Source organism: Emydura macquarii, unplaced genomic scaffold, assembly GCF_026122565.2.
Source record: "Emydura macquarii macquarii isolate MOO-44397 ecotype Brisbane River unplaced genomic scaffold, CSIRO-AGI_Emac_v2 contig_1119, whole genome shotgun sequence".
Taxonomy (NCBI): Eukaryota; Metazoa; Chordata; order Testudines; family Chelidae; genus Emydura; species Emydura macquarii.
Genome location: NW_027131256.1, coordinates 16,683,067 through 16,699,382, shown reverse-complemented (window position 1 = coordinate 16,699,382; position 16,316 = coordinate 16,683,067). Strand labels below are relative to the sequence as shown.

The 16,316-nt window shown below is 38.9% G+C and overlaps 1 protein-coding gene across 7 annotated transcripts in view; it reads right to left on the bottom strand.

Annotated features, from left to right (window-relative positions):
* The window catches only part of EPHA3 (EPH receptor A3), a 550,981-nt gene that overhangs the window by 291,875 nt on the left and 242,790 nt on the right, over positions 1-16,316 (bottom strand). For all 7 annotated transcript variants that reach the window (XM_067546251.1, XM_067546250.1, XM_067546247.1 and 4 more), the window contains 2 exons: positions 5,103-5,178; positions 4,701-5,010 (listed from right to left, as the gene is read on the bottom strand). In XM_067546251.1, the coding sequence (XP_067402352.1) occupies positions 4,701-4,788 (88 nt within the window). In that variant the 5' untranslated portion in view covers positions 4,789-5,010; positions 5,103-5,178. The remainder of the gene's footprint in view (positions 1-4,700; positions 5,011-5,102; positions 5,179-16,316) is intronic.

The following is a 16,316-nucleotide window of genomic DNA, read 5'->3' as shown; positions in this document are numbered from 1 at the left end:
GTGTGAATTTTAAAGCATGCTCATTACTTGTCTGGCCATATAGCTGGGGATTAAAACACAACAGCTTTGAATAAGATACAGCTGTACGAAAATTAGCTCTTTAAACCTCACCAGTTTAAATCTTCCAAATTCCAACTTTAAAAAGATAATGTATTTTTGTTAAAATTTCTGCATTTATTTTTACATTTTGCGATTAAACTCTCAAAATTAAGTTGTTGAACTTTAAATGCATCAGGAATTATGTCATGAAACATCAAAACCTGTCATGATCTTATAACAGCTGACCTAGAATAAGAAAATGTTTTTTAAAAGGCGTTTCCCCTGTACAATTCCTTTTCATTGCTATAGAAAAGTTTCCAGCATTTTCAACATTTCTTAATGTCATTCAAACAAAATATAAAAATATATGTGCAAAGTCAGTCGTACATGCCACTGCACATACAACACTGGCATTTTTGACTTGGCTAGAAAACACATTAATATTAATAATGCTAACAAAGTAAATATTCACACCGATAAAGCTATGTAATTTAATTGCTGAGTTATGCAATGTACTGAGATGGTAATGAATGAGAAAAACATGAAACCACATCCTGGAAACTTTATACTCATTGGAAAGAGGGACCGATTACAAGTTGTTTACTGTTTACTAAAATGGAGATTATGTAAACTCAGTACTGTAAATAGATTTACAATATTGGTCGTCTTTTTGGAGTCGTGTTCATAAGAAATTAATTTTATGCTAGATTGAGAGGTTACAAGAAGTTTCCTGCCTGCACAGTCAAAATATTATTGAAGCAATTCAGGTTGTCAGTAAAAGCTTAAACAAATTTGCTGATAATCCTGTTAATGACCCAGGTCAAGTGTTAACTGTTGTGGGTTATAAAACAGTGAAATTAAGGTTGCTGGTAGCCTCAGGCAAACAACATAGTTACTGAAAAGGATCAGAAAAAACTATTAAATTACAGAATTGTATAACACGTTTGATTTCTGTATACTATATGAACTGTTTTGAAAGAAACTGCATCTCTCTAAGTGAGAAAGTGTAATCCTCCAAAAGTAAAAAATGCTAGATCCAATTGAAATAATAGCGTCTGTTGTTGCTACACACTTTAAGAGCGCAGCATATTCTCAAACTGAGGTTTCTCCTTGTGTGTTGAAAATTGATGTCAACCCTAAAATGAGGAATGATCCATTCAATCAGATGTTAATTCTTCCTGACATTTTCCTATTTCTCAAAAAATTGTTCACACTTCACTACTGTACATTAATAAAGTCTCTTTGGGGATTAGTGAGATAGTTTAAGGGGTAAGAAATGTGTGGTTTAAAAAAAAAACAGCCCAGTATGTGGCAGACTTCTAAAGAAATAAGTTAAAAAAATTACCTGTTTCCACAAAAGAACAGTTTCTTTAAATAAAACTTTTGGTGATGGTGCGAAGTATCATATGTTCCATCTCTCCCACAGAAAAAACCCCAAACTGGATTAAATAACTAAAAAGGAAGTAGACCAACATATAACTATTACTACTACTTTTTTTTCCTGCTGTTGCAGCGTTTGTATTGGCTGTAATGACCATGTATTTTATACATCTTCGCACTAAAAATGCTTTCACAAAAATCTGCACAATTCTTCCAGATAAAATAAATTTGGTATATTTTTGGTGGTAACCCACAAACTACCCTCAATGTGCCTAGCACACATTAGCAGTTACACAGTACTGTAAAGCCACTTTGATTGAATTTCATCCTTTCTTAAAAGACTCTATGATGAAAAATTAATTGGTTAATCCATACTAAGTTTTATAAAACACATATATTCTATTGATCTATCCACATATTGAGGTTGGTATACACAGCCACAAACCTTGACCAAATTATCAGTTTAAATTACTACAATTTGTTCATTCTCAAAGTTGGAAAAAGAAAACTTTTCTAAATAGTTGCCACAAAATTATATAAACATACATTTTCCCTTAAATTCTTTGTTTTTTGGGGGGTGGGCACGGAAATTTAGGGAAAGGGATGGGAAGAAGAAATGTAGTCAGGAGAAGATTATTTCAAGAAAAAAGCAAAAATCTTTTTGAATGTAGATTTTAAACTGCATCTTGACAATGGATTGTCAAATGTGTGAGTATGTCTGATAGCAGATTATAAAAACTCAAATTCTTAATTTCACTGTATCCGTCTAAATATACGATAAACTGAAAACCTATTTCAAGCCTTTCCAAATTACCACAGAAATTAACTGGTTTAAAGTTAGTTTTATTTTTAGAAAAAAACCCTAGTTTGCATTTGGGGAAGGAATTAAATACTTAAACTGGAAAATTAAACACTTAACACTGCTGTCTATTTTTGTTACTTCCATTGACTGTGCAGAAAACATCTATTTCATGCTGTATCATGCACAAGATTTTTAAACTAATGATAAAAGAAAAAACTCTCTAAAGTCAAACTGGATGAGTCATAATGTACAACACTGTCTCATTAGAAGCTTCTTTGAACAGCTATGTCTTGTGCATATTTCCTATTACATAGGATTCCCCCCACACACACTTTCCTTAAATTTTGCAAGTTAAATCTCAAAAATTTTAGCCATTTTCAACACAAGAAAAATAAGTGATATTTTAGCAAACATCAGATCTCAAAAGTCTTTTTGCCTTAATTACTATTTTAGTTTACATAATGTGTCTGGTTGCCAGTGTCATGGAAGCAGAGTTGCTCTGCTGTCTGCCTAACAGAACTACGTACTTTGCGCTAAGAAGCTTTTGTAACAAACACACACACAAAAGTAACCCCCACTAACATGCTTGTTTTTATTAGCCAAATCACTTGTAAAGGGTGACACTATTTATAAAATAGCATGTGGCTGGAGACAGGCTTAGCTATGCACAACACTTTGAAAGTACGTTCTATTAAATAACCTCTGAAGCATTCGCCATACAAAAAATATTTACACAGACAATATATATATATAAACAGCTGATCTATCCTTTTTATGAGAACAGTGTATAATTAACTCTTCCTAACAATAAAAACAGCTGATGTAAGAATTTCTTGGATTTGTAAAGTTTTAATCTTTCCCTGATTGTTTTCTCCCCCTTAATGTAAAAAATAATAATAATAATAATTTAACACAATAATTGCCTTACCTCAAGAGCAGCTAGGGTATCACACAGTTCATCAGTGTTACTTTGGGCATCAAAAATAATTATCTTAATAGCTGGTATATTTTCTTCTCTATACAAATGCTACATATTAAGCAGGTGTAGGTTTTGTACAATTGTTTGCTGCTAGAAGTTCTTCACAACCTTTTGACCTCTGGATTTTATAGATAAAAGTTGCTTTGGACACACTGATCCCAGAAGCTGTGTCCAGTGTCTTGCGAGCAGAAGCACCTCTTCTATTTATCCACGAGGAATGGCTAGCCATGTCTTTTTAAACAAAGATTTTAAATTAGCTTTCAAGACTGAATGTCCAATGGGTAAAATTATTTTGCTGAAATTTGTGTACTTCAATCACACTGAATTTCACATTAACTTAGTAAAAGCAAAAAAGAATGATATGCTAAAGCCTTTTTTTAGAATTTTTTTTAAAGCGACTCTAAAGAAAAGACTGAAATTAAATTGTTACACCAATAAAAGTAGATTATCTAAAAGGAGCAGCACAATTGGCTGATTTTTATTACATTAAAAGTTTCTGAAATGAAATAAAAACAAGACTAATTATATTGCTACCATTATGCATATGAACAGGCTTTGAAGTTGAGTTTCCAGTGGAGGAAATAATTCACAAAAAAAAAGGACAAGCGCTGTAAATTTTTTTTTTTTTTAAATACTGAGAAATTAGGTACATTACATACAAAGAGATCATTAGGCAGCTAAATTATTTAATAAATCAGTTATATTCCATGCATTAATGGTGAATAAATAGTAAGATCAAGTTTGTAATTGTGTAGCTGGAAAGGGCTTAAAATATAACCTCAATGGAAGAAAACACTAAATTCTCTACACTTCTTTTCTCTTTCCTTCCTTTTCTTCCTCAATCTTTCCTTCCTTCCCTTATGCTTTGGGCCATCCAACGCAGAATATATACTTTGCACACACGTAACTGTACACAGGCAGTAGCATGAGAGTTCCCCTTAGCATTACTTATGCTCACAACCGCACATGCACTACTCATTATAACCTGGACCACGGAGCAGCCCATCACCTTGTGGGATGCAACAAACAACTTCCACCTAGTCTCTGTGAAGTTCAGCCATACATAAACACACACCGCTATGGTCTAACACAACCTCCCTTTACTTGTCTTCCTAAGTGGCATGGGTCACGGGCACCACAACGTGTCATCACCTCTAACAGAGCTGCTCACACGGAGAGAGCTAGGTTTTCCTTTTAACTTTGGTGTAAGAGAAGCAAGCAAATAGCCCTTTGTATAAATTAACACCCAGCACTGTGCAAAGTGCTGCCCGTTTTGCATTGTAATTGAAGGCTGTAATTGGCCCCGCTGCCACCATCTGATTTTACAGGGTTTCTTTTAATCACTCACTCAAAGAAAATCTCCGTCCAAACCGTTATCGTGCCGGCCCACCTTAAAAAAAATTTCTTTTTTGATGTGGACCAGGTTTCAAACAGGAGCCAACGTTAAGGAAAGGGAAAGTGCAGCCACGGCTGGGATCTCAATTGCTGTGCCCGGCTTACCTTCGTTGGTAGGATGGAGAATCAGTTCCCCAAAGCAGCTGAGGGCAGAGCAGATGAGCAGGAGGAGGATGGAGATGTGACAATCCATGTTGCTGGTGCAGAGGGCAGTGCGAGGAGCATATCTTCATGCAGCATGCCACTGATGTGAGAGCTCTGATTGCAGGAGAAGTTACCATGCTCCGCTTGCAGGCTGATGTCAAGTTTGACACTGGAGATAAGGAGGAGTCTGCTGAGCTGCCTTTCTGCAGGCTGCAGGGGCAGCTCGCTGGGTCCTAGTGCACCCCTCCCATTCAGAAGTACAAAGGCAACACTGAAAGATTCATCAAAAAGTGAGAAATGGTCAGAGTCCGAGGTCTGGGGAGAGAGGCAAAACTGAACTGGGAACCAAACTAAAACACAAACCTCAAAAGTTACTAACAAAATGCTGCACCAGCTTCAATGTAGGTTGCTTTGGTTTAATGCTGTTTGCAACATCCTCCTATGAAGAGAAGGGAAAACGGCTCATAAATGGGACATGAGAAAGAGTAAACAGTACAAAATAAAAGTTGCCTTAGACGCCATGCCCTAGGGTAATAAGAGGAAAGACAAGATTCATCTGCAAGAGCAAATCAATCACACCTGTTATTTAAAAAAGGCTCATAGGAGCAGATATGTTATTCACCCTCCTTCAAGAATAATGGTTAAAAGGTAGATCAAAACGCACCCCCCACACTCAACCTCGACCCATCATGCTACATAGATCCCTAAGCACACCTGAGGAAAAACACTTATCCAAGTCACACCTGCCTCCGCTTTTTAAAAGAACAAAGATCCCAGGTACATTTCCCAGTAGTCACAGGAGCCCCTCTTACCCCCCCATTCACTTGCTGCCTGTCAGTTCCCAGGACCCCTTCCACTCCCTCTGAAGTGCCAGACCAATCTGGTTACAACTATTTGGGTCTCTCATGAAGTTACACATTTCGAGTCAAGCATTCGCACAAGCAGCTCCTTCATAACACAGTGTTCGGCTCCCTCACAGCGTCACACAGGGTGATCTTTCTGGGGTGCCACATGTAAAAATAAGCATAATACAAATCAAACACACAGTACCCGCTAATAAATCACAGGAGCAACTCCCTTCACATGCTGCATTAGTAGCTCCTAGGGCCTCTGCAATAAAGGATGACATAATTCACATAGCTCAGGACTCTCGGTTCAACATTTCATCCACTTACAATCTGATAATATTCAATTACTGTTCTTTCCTAGGCTGAACACAATGGCAAAAGTAGGAATGTGATCAGAGCTCAATACTTCCATGGCAGAGTTACTATAAAAATTGTCAATCTCATTCTAAATCCCTGTGCTGCTGAGGGCAATTGTAGCCCATTCTGCTTCAGGAATTTTCTGATTTGGGGGCTAAAATAATTCATATCCCGATGACTACATTCTCTCTGAGGTAGCCTATGGAAACTGCTGCTTATTAACCTCTCATCTCCCACACAGTCCTGCTCATTTGAGTGGCACTAAGGGTGTTGTGGCTTTCTGATCTTTCTGTTCTGATCAGAAGTTCCCACCCAGAATGCAGAGTTTTAATGAAATTCCTTACATCACTATTTAAAAAAAAAAAAAAACCGTCTCTGCTCTATTTGCCTCATCATAGTCCCCAGATGAGGTCATCCCTGGGTCTGCTCGAGGGGAGCTAAAGGCAGCTCATGCTAAGGCTTATGAGTATTACTCCTTTTGTCTGCCAGTGGGGGTCACTACGGAGAGCAACACTTAGTGAACCTTTTCATTTTGTGGATCACTTCTTCGGACTCTTGGACACTTTCCCTCCCAACCTTGGTTGCTCAATTTCCCTATAGCAATCACAGTGATTGGTTACATAGAAAGAGATCATATTGTAACAGCTGGGCTCTAATTAAGCCAGTTTGTGTCAGCTCTGTAATCTGATACTTTTGGAGGGCCATCATTTTGATTTTCTTTCTGGACTCTGCCTATATTGTCACTAGGTAGCCATCTTGTGGCCAGGGGAAGTGTGGGGTTTAATACATTTTTTATTATTTTCACAACCCCATATCAGGACTGTGTATCTGTTTGCTTTGCATGTACATAGTAAAAGACAGTCACTGTCCCGATGAGCCTGCAATCTAAATAGAAAATAAAATAAGGGTGAAAGGAAATATCCCCATTTTACAGATGTGGAACTAAAGCACAGAAAAATTAAGTTCCTTGTCTAAGCCACACAAGAAATCTGTGGCAGAACCAGGATCTGAACTCAGGTCTCAAGTCTCAATCCAGTATCTCAGACACAGAATTAGCCCTCCGCTGATGCACACAGGTTAAGTTAAGAAGCACAGATGTATGTCCCTGGGGATGCCACTGGTCTCCGTTGCCAGCAAGATCCCCTGGCCACTGCTGACTGTAGCATCCATGATTGGAGTAAATGGTGCCAATCAGTGTTGGCTATTAGGCAACACAGCACAAGAACTGTAAAGCCAGAAAGAAGGAAATATCCTCGGAGATGAGTGAGATGCAGTACTGCATGAGGAGCACTCTCAGCCTTTCGCTTACACAATACGCATGGGCCTAACAGAAGCCATTTTTATCTGCCACAGTGCTTTGCCACTCCACTGTCTCCTAGGTCAGTGCCCATGTAGAGTAGCTAGCAACAGGAAGGGACAAGGACAGGGGGACAGGCAGTGCACACCCTGGGATGCATATTGTCTCCCTACCAGCTCCATGGAGATAACACAGAAAAAATGATATAGCACCAGGCACTTTGGTTCTGCCCTCTCTCCTACCTGTCTTTAATTTTGGTGTCATCCACAAATTTAATCACACTTCCGTTTACACCAAGGAAACGTGCAAAACAGTCACACAAGGTGCAAAAAACTGTATTTGAGAGCTGTGTTTTATTTTGAACAAGAGGGCAGTTCCTGGAAGTTGAATGGATTCTCCATCCTTCTCGACCCTGAGTTGGGTGAATACCTCCAAAAATGTTCTACACATATTCACTCAGCTAAACACTGATTTCATTCCACTTGTGTTACCACCTCCTTAATATTCACTGCCTGGGAACCGTGTACTGAATGAGCTGAGCAGCAGCAATAAGCATGGAAATAATGTATTGGACATGGCCCACGTGCACAGAGGAATTAGATAGACAGACTTCTTAATTGTTCTCCAGAATTTGAACTTTCCAAAAAAAGTCTGTCTCTAGCTGCTATGGTTGCAAAGAAAGCCTTCAAAATATTGAGTATAACTGATACAGAAATGTCTTCCTGAGTTTGCAGAAAGCCTATAACAATAGCTTTGAAGCAGTACCTGCCTTTGTCATTAAAGACCAATTATGATAACAGTGCTGACATTTGAAATTAACTATTTCACTGCTCAAAGCATGTAAAATAGGAGCAGAAGGATATTCTGAATATCTGTATCAGTGTTTCCCCCAGTAGGGAGGCATGGAAGATATATAAATTGTGTATGGTATTGCCAAACTCAAGCCTTCAAAAATCATGAGCCAGCTCCCTGTCCCAGCCCAAAAAATGAAAGGTTTTTTTTAAATAATAAATTTGGGGTTAGTTTTATTTGGCATCTAATTTCTGAGTATTTAAGGTGTACTGAGGTCACATATCCAGCTTTCTTCTTGCAGCCACCAGGGCTTTTTTTTATGACTATTTTTAATTAAAGAAAGCAAGCTTAGAGTCTCATGCAGAATCCTGATTTCAGCAGTTGGGCGTTTAAGGGGAAAAAACTCCTAAAAGTCATGCAATAAAATCATGAGAGATGGCAACACTGCTGTGCAGGCTTTTAACACCGCTGTTGCAGGGGTACAGCTTTCCAAACAGTGAGAATCACTGTTTTAAGCTAATATGAAATATTATTCATGGAAAAATTTTGGATTTGTAACCATATCTACACTTATACAATCAGAAACAAAAACCAGCGAGCGAGCCAATCCACACCGATCCCATTTTGGATTTCAGTTATTGACAAGAAATAACTCTCAGATTAGGAATGATTAACAGAAATATTTTAGCAAATAATTTCAAACAAAGAGTAAATTTCAGAAGATCCTGATCTGCTGGCAAATTATTTACAAACAGAAGGAAAGGTAAAAATTCTATTCTTAACATAGTATATCAAAATAAACTAGTCTATACTGGTATTCTGTTTAATCACAGTGTATACATGGCAAGATCTTCACTCTAGCTTCCATAAAATCAATCTAGAGAAAGACATAAGCATGATTTATGGTTTTTTGCCAACATTATACTTTTTTTTTTAGTACATTAGAGATTAAAATCCTTCCTAAACACAAGTTTTATCTCATACATTTTTCTTTCCTAAACAAGAAAGTGACACATTCTTGTGATAGAAAGATGGGGGAAGGGGGTAATCTCGACACAAGGGCAGAGCGCTCTGGACCTCATGCTCACATACAAAATAGGAAAACTTTCTATCTGATAAAAAATATTACAGGATTATTAGAAATAACTACAGAAATAATCAATCACTTTATCCATTTGGACTATAAATCACAATCTGCTTCCAAAAAGGCTTTTTAATGTCTACGGAGCTTGATTTGTACTTATAATTAATTATGCCACATGGAGTTGCTTCTAATCTTAGAGATTTAAAATCAGAATAAATATCACTGTTTTCAAAGTACAGAGTCAAATTTAAAGTCAATTTTTGCAAAAGGTCTGACAGTCCAGAAGACTGAAATCCTCCATTTATGCATCTAATAGGTACAGTAGCACCAGTACAAACTTCTGTGTGATGTCTTTCCAATGTGCTTAGCATCCTTGGGTTGATGGGATCATCTTTAGGGGTGACAGGATGCTTCTGCTGGTACGTTGCTTCAGTCATCACCCTCTGTTGCTAATTCATGCGAGTCATGGGGGTATATTGTGAGGTGGATCCTTCACCAGTGGAAACTGGACTGATACCACTAACTCGTTAAACATAAGTCACATAGGGCCACATTTTCTAACAAAACACTGTACACAGAATCAAGATTTTAAGAAGAGCTCAGTTCCCATTTAGGCACCAAAGGCAAGTGGCCAGGTTTCCTTCTTTTTTTAATTTTTTTTTTTTTTTTTTTTTAAATTCTGTAGGTTGAATGCTGTACTGTTAACATTTTGGCCTGAAAGTTTCAAAATGGTTTTCAAAAGCGTCAAAAGTTTCAAAAGCTAAGTGCTGAGCTTTTGAGAATCTAGCTGCGTCAGACTGACAGTATCCTGTAATATCCTGATCCAACCTTATGGAATTAAGATAAACTTTCCTGAATTAAATTAAACCTTATAGAATTGAGGTTAATAACTTTGGGCTGCATTGTATTAAAACCATGATTGTGTATGTGTTATTGTATGCAACTTCTCTAGTGGGGATGATGTTAATGTACTTTTTCTGTTATAAACAATTTGAAGCCACCCTCCTGAAAAAGTATAGATATACTAGTTACAACTGGATTCTCCAGAGACCACAGATTTTTGGATAAATAGAGTTTTTGGATCAACAGTCTAGTCTTAAAGTGGCTCAGGGGCTTCCTTCCTAATTCAGCAAGCAGAGAGGACCCCTAGTCCATGGAGGACCCCAATCCTTAGGGTAGTGTTGGAAGGACTTGGCTTACTGAGGCCTCATAAGACGGGTGCTTGCTCTGAGCTGAAACTGTGATGAACTTGTAACCACAAGGAATCCCCCCCTTTGGGTTGGGGGGATGGTCTGAAGGATGGTTCCTACCTTAGACTCATAGACTCTAAGGTCAGAAGGGACCAATATGATCATCTAGTCTGACCGCCTTGTGAGAATTGAGGTGATCTCTGGTAAGCTTATTAGAATGCATGTACATTCTTTTAATATATTTTCACTAATGCTTTTTACCTTAAGAATAAAGCAGTGCTTTTAAGCATAAGAAGCACTGTGTGATACCTTTTATCTCTGTTGCAATTATACCTGTTAACCAACTCTGAAGAGAAAGCAAGCAGCTGGTCTCGGGCAGCCTGTCTCTGCTGGGGATACCACAGGGAACTGTGCTGCCTGGAAATACCCTAGTCAGAAGAAGAGGGATGCAGGTCTCCACTCAAGAGAGGCAATGACTAGATAGCCTGTGAGCAGGTGCCCTTGTTGGATCACTGTGGGAAAATAAAGGTGCAGTTGCCCTGAACTGTGACACTAGCCCCTCACAAACATCAAATTACAACAACTCTCATCCAGTCTTAGAACTGGTGACCAGGCAGGGAAAAGCTGCACGTTGGATTACCATGTCCTGAATTAGCCAGTCTCCAGAATTGGTAGGGGAAATTTAATTAAAGTAGGAAATACCTAAGGCTTCTCATGCTCTACAGTATTTACCAGCAATATAAGGTTTCTCAAATGAACACTAAGGATCTAATAAATAAAGAAGATGAATCAAGTATAAAAAGTTACTTATTTTAAACTGAACTTCAACCGTTTAATCAATTCTAACATAATAATTACTTGAAAATTCGCAAAGACTATCTGATTAACTAGAGAGGAAGCAAAATTAATTCAGCTTTGAACAGCAACTTAGCTGCAATCTTAATTAAGGAACGGCTAGGCACAAATTCCGTAATAAGAAGAACACATGACTTAAAATGGGGATGGAATATATTAGGAAAGCATATGAAATGTAATTGCAATTAAGCTGCATATTTTCTCCATAAAGGGTGAATCACTTGCTAAGTATGCAATAAAAAATGAGTCAGTGCACACTCTGGTACCGACTTTACCTGAATGTATTTATTTCTAAACAAAAATATATGCTAGTCATAAAAGACAAGCTTTACTTGCAATATTGCCAGTTTTCAGGAAAGAGCAAAATTGAAGAGCGAAAAGTGTCATGGTGATATGTCACGCATGCCAACTTTCAACTTGGGTTGAACATTTACAGGAGAATTACATGAATCCTAGAAAGTAGGCTTGGGTTTAGAAATGCTGGCAGACCTCCTGACTAGAGTGGTGTGAATGATGGCACTAGTTTTTTGTAGGACTGGAGCAAATGTTCACAGGAGATTTCTCTTATAAAGAAAATCTGTCCTCTTGCCACTCTGGGCATCAAAAGGTGAAATGAGCTTCTGTTGCCCGCAATTCAGTCCACTGCTTCCTTCCAAAAAATATTGTCAAGCTTAGGATGAAAATTTAGAGATTAAAAAATAAAATATATTTCATGACATCATTCGTACTCTCACTTTCATCTGCCAGAACCTGAATACCTTATGTGACCGAATGCTCACATGTAACAATTTTATTGCATGTGATCTGGGCAGTGAGGGACGTTATTGTCTGTTGGGGTTAATACTGTCCTGTATGAATGCATTGATCTAGCTTAATAGGGGGCTGTGGGAAGAATAAACAGAAAGGCAACAGAATGTTCCAGATAAGCAACCTCCCAGCAGATATCAGGGGCTGTTACATGACAATGGCATGGTTCCAGGCTCTAGGCCAAAATAACGCAGCTGTTTGGCCAGGTTGAGAAGCTAGAGATCAAAAGAACACTAAAGAGTTAAAAAAATGCTTCAGCAGGAGAAGCAGCAACACTCAGCTGTCAAGGGAAACAGGCTGACCCAGAGAGAGACACACTTTGCAGAGGATTCTAAAGATTTTGGGCCTTTCTGGACCCAGGGAACGGTAAGCCTTAGGGGTAAAGCTAGATATACATACAAGTGTGTATTGTTTTTAAGATAAGTTTTGTCTGAAATGTTGTTTTTGGTTTTTTTTAAATAAATGACACTTTGCTGTTCAGTCACTGCATCTGGACATAAGTCAGTCCTGCAGATGTAAATCCCAGTTGGTACACAAGGGACAGCAACATAGAGCCAGGTCTGAGAATGAGAGACTTGTGTGATTCCACTGCAAGAGAAGTGACAGCTCAAGGTTTTAGTCCTGAAGGAGGGTGCACTCGAAGAGAACAGGAGGGGTCAGAGGTGAAGTTAACTGTGATACCTTCCTATGATTAATTTTCCTCACCTGCACTTCAAGTCTTTCATGAGCAAACATGTTTATCCCCATTATACAAAACAAAACTCTTTGTATTAAAACCACAAATGGTAGGATTCATTTAAAATTTAAATAAACATAAAGATGATAAAGAAACACAAACACTCACTGGTATGAATTCCAGGTTAATAAAAGTTGAATCATCTACCTATTTTTCTTAAACAAACTCTAAGATTGAGCTCCTGGTACATTCTGTGTTGCCTGCCTACTCAGAGTGAAAGATAGCCTGACTTATAATGTTGAATTGAAGTTACAGTTTGTTAGTGAAACTGTCTGAGTTGGCTACTCAGTGTACCTAAAGGTACAAACTCTCTGCTGACACTCTTTTGTACAGATTTACTATTATTCCAGAACAGAAGATTGTTAGGCCCAGGCTTAGGATTTGTGGGGCCCCAAGAGTTCAGACTGGACATTTGGAAGCCCTACTTTAGATCTCTAACAGAAGCTAAATCATTGAACCTCTTGGATATGGATACTGGTATGTATATTAGCAAGAAAAGGGTGTGAGTTGCCTTGTGAATGGGGGAGGCAACCTAGTGACAGATGATGTGGAAAAAGCAGACTTTAGCAAAGCTTTTGATATGGTTTCCTACAGTATTCTTGCCAGCAAGTCACAGATGTATGGGTTGGATGAATGGACTATAAGGTGGATAGAAAGCTGGCTAGATCATCAAACTCAACAGGTAGTGATCAATGGCTCAATGTCTAGCTGGCAGCCAATATCAAGCAGAGTGCCTTAGGGTCAGTCCTGGGGCCAGTTTTGTTCAACCTATTCATTAATGATCTGGAGGATGGGGTGGATTGCACCCTCAGCAAGTTTGCAGATGACATTAAGCTGGAGGGAGTGGTAGATATGTTGGAGGATAGGGATAGGATAAAGAGTGACCTAGATAAATTATAGGATTGGGCCAAAATAAATCTGATGAGATTCAACAAGGCCAAGTGCAGAGTCCTGCACTTCGGGCGGAAGAATCCTGCATGCACTGCAACAGACTGGAGACCGACTGGCTAGGCAGCAGTTCTGCAGAACAGGATCTGGGGACAAGAAGCTGGATATGAGTCAACAGTGTGCCCTTATTGCCAAGAAGGCTAATGGAATATTTGGCTGCATTAGTAGGATCATTGCCAGCAGATCAAGGGAAGTGATTATTCCCCTCTATTGGGCACTAGTGAGGCCACATTTGGAGTAGTGTGTCCAGTTTTGGGCCCCCCATTACAGGAAGGATGTGACAAATTGGAGAGTCCAGCAGAGGGCAACGGAAATAATTAGGGGGCTGGAGCACATGACTTACGAGGAGATGCTGAGGGAACTAGGCTTGTTTAGTCTGCAGAACAGAAGAGTGAGGGGGGATTTGATAGCAGCCTTCAACTACCTGAAGGGGGGCTCCAGGAAGGATGGAGCTAGGCTGTTCTCAATGGTGACAGATGACAGAACAAGAAGCATTGGTCTCAAGTTGCAGTGGGGGAGGTCTAGGATGGATATTAGGAAAATCTTTTTCACTAGGAGGGTGGTGAAGCACTGGAATGGGTTACCTAGGGAGGTGGTGGAATCTCCATCCTTAGAGGTTTTTAAGGCCTGGCTTAACAAATCCCTGGCTGGGATGATTTAGTTGGGGTTGGTGCTGCTTTGACCAGGGGATTTTGACTAGATGACCTCCGAAGGTCCCTTCCATCCCTAATCTTCTGTGATTTCCATCCAGTCCTGCTTTTGGGAGAGAGAACTGTAGCTGGCTGTGTGTTGCTTAGCCTATCAATTCAAAATTCTTTAGCTTAGTTTTTGATTACTAGGCACCAAGCTCTTGCCTGCCTGCGTCTTTTAGATTGGCCCTGAATAATGTAATTTTATGTCAGCTGCATCTGTCAACTCCAATAAAGAACTGTTGTATTGCGTACCCATTAAAACAACTTGATAAAGATGATCCCGCAGCTATCTAAACTTTGTCACATATTCAAAACCACGGCTTACAAAAAGTCAGCTCTTTCTACTACTTCAATGGTCTTCTACTCCCTATGCTTTGTTTTCTCCAACGGTGCAAGACACAGACAGGCTGAGATGGGTCTAACAAAAGATAAGGTTTAGGAGGTAAAAGTAGTTTGTATTTGGAAGAGGGCATTCAGGGAGGCATGTCCTGTGATCTGTTTCACTAAGGGAATTGATTATTTTTCCCCCCCTTTCATGCCAGAAGTGTGACTGTGGAATCTGCAAATTGCTTAGGATCTTCTACCATTACAGAGGAGATATTTTTTTAGAAGCCTCCACCCTTTAGGAGCTTGAAGGGAGTTCATAGCCCCTAAAACAACGAAAGTCCTTTAGGACCTTAAAGACTAACATATTTCTGCAGGCATAAGCTTTCATGGGCTGCAACCCACGAAAGCTTATGCCCGCAAAAATTTGTTAGTCTTTAAGGTGCTACAGGACTCTCGTTGTTTTTGCTGTATACAGACTAACACAGCTACCCCTCTGGAACTCATAGCCCCTAAGTCTTTAAAAAAGAAATTGCTATGTGAATTAATTTTAACTAGTTAATATATTTTTAAACAGATATTAATAAATGGCAGTGGAGCTGAACTCTCAGTGGACACACCAGACCCACTGAAAGCATAACACCAAATTCTACTCTCAGTTAGAGCAGTGTAAATCTAGAGTGACCTTTATCATCACAAGAATGGAGAAAAATTTCAGTCAAATCAGATTTTAAAAGCACTACAGTCTGCTGTTTACCTCAGTAGCAGAACCAGTCCCTGGCAGCTTTTTTCTTTTTTTTTTTTTTAATATTTTTTTCTTAAATCTGACTGATACCACTAGTGAATTCCAAGTGTGCTACAAGATGTACTGTTTCACCCCCTTCAAAACCAGAGCCGGGTTTCCTACCTCTGAGCATTTACATTACTTGAGAAAGAAAAAAAACCTATTAAAACACAGACTCTCTCTGCCAAGAATATTGGGATCTTTCAGAAGTGCGTGCAGGCACACAAAGAAGTACAGACATCATGCTCTTATCAAGATGTCTGCTCCAGCCACGAACAGCTGGTGCACTCAGTCTTATACTATTTGGGGACATTTACCAGTTTTCTTGGATCTTTTGCCATTTTGTGCATTTTTTTTCCTCCATAAAGAAGCTGCTTGTTTGTTTTTATGATGTCTCAATGACCTGGAATGAAAGGCAAGATTTTTGTATATAATTGGTTCTGCCTGTTCTTCATGTATTGTCAATGCACATCCATAATTCTTCCAACAGCAGTTTTATTTTTACATTGACTATGTTTGCCATCAACTGTTCAATTTCACTCTGACTCTTGGCATATTTTAAGCACCATTATATTCTTCAGGTTTTAAAACTATCAGTTCTTTCCTGTACCAGCTGGAGTTCTTTTTCAGTTACTTTATTTTCAGTCAGCAGCTGCTTGAAGTCTTGATTTGGCTGTCTCAGAGCATCTTCCAGCTTCTTCATTTGGCTTGGGATTTCTTCTTCACAACATCACTTTTTATACCTTCACCTTTATCATCATATTCCAGATAATACCGCTTGTAAAACCTCAGATTCCCCCATCCCCACCCCTTCTAATTCTACTCAGTTCTGAAAGACCAGGAACTCTCCTCCAATCACATAG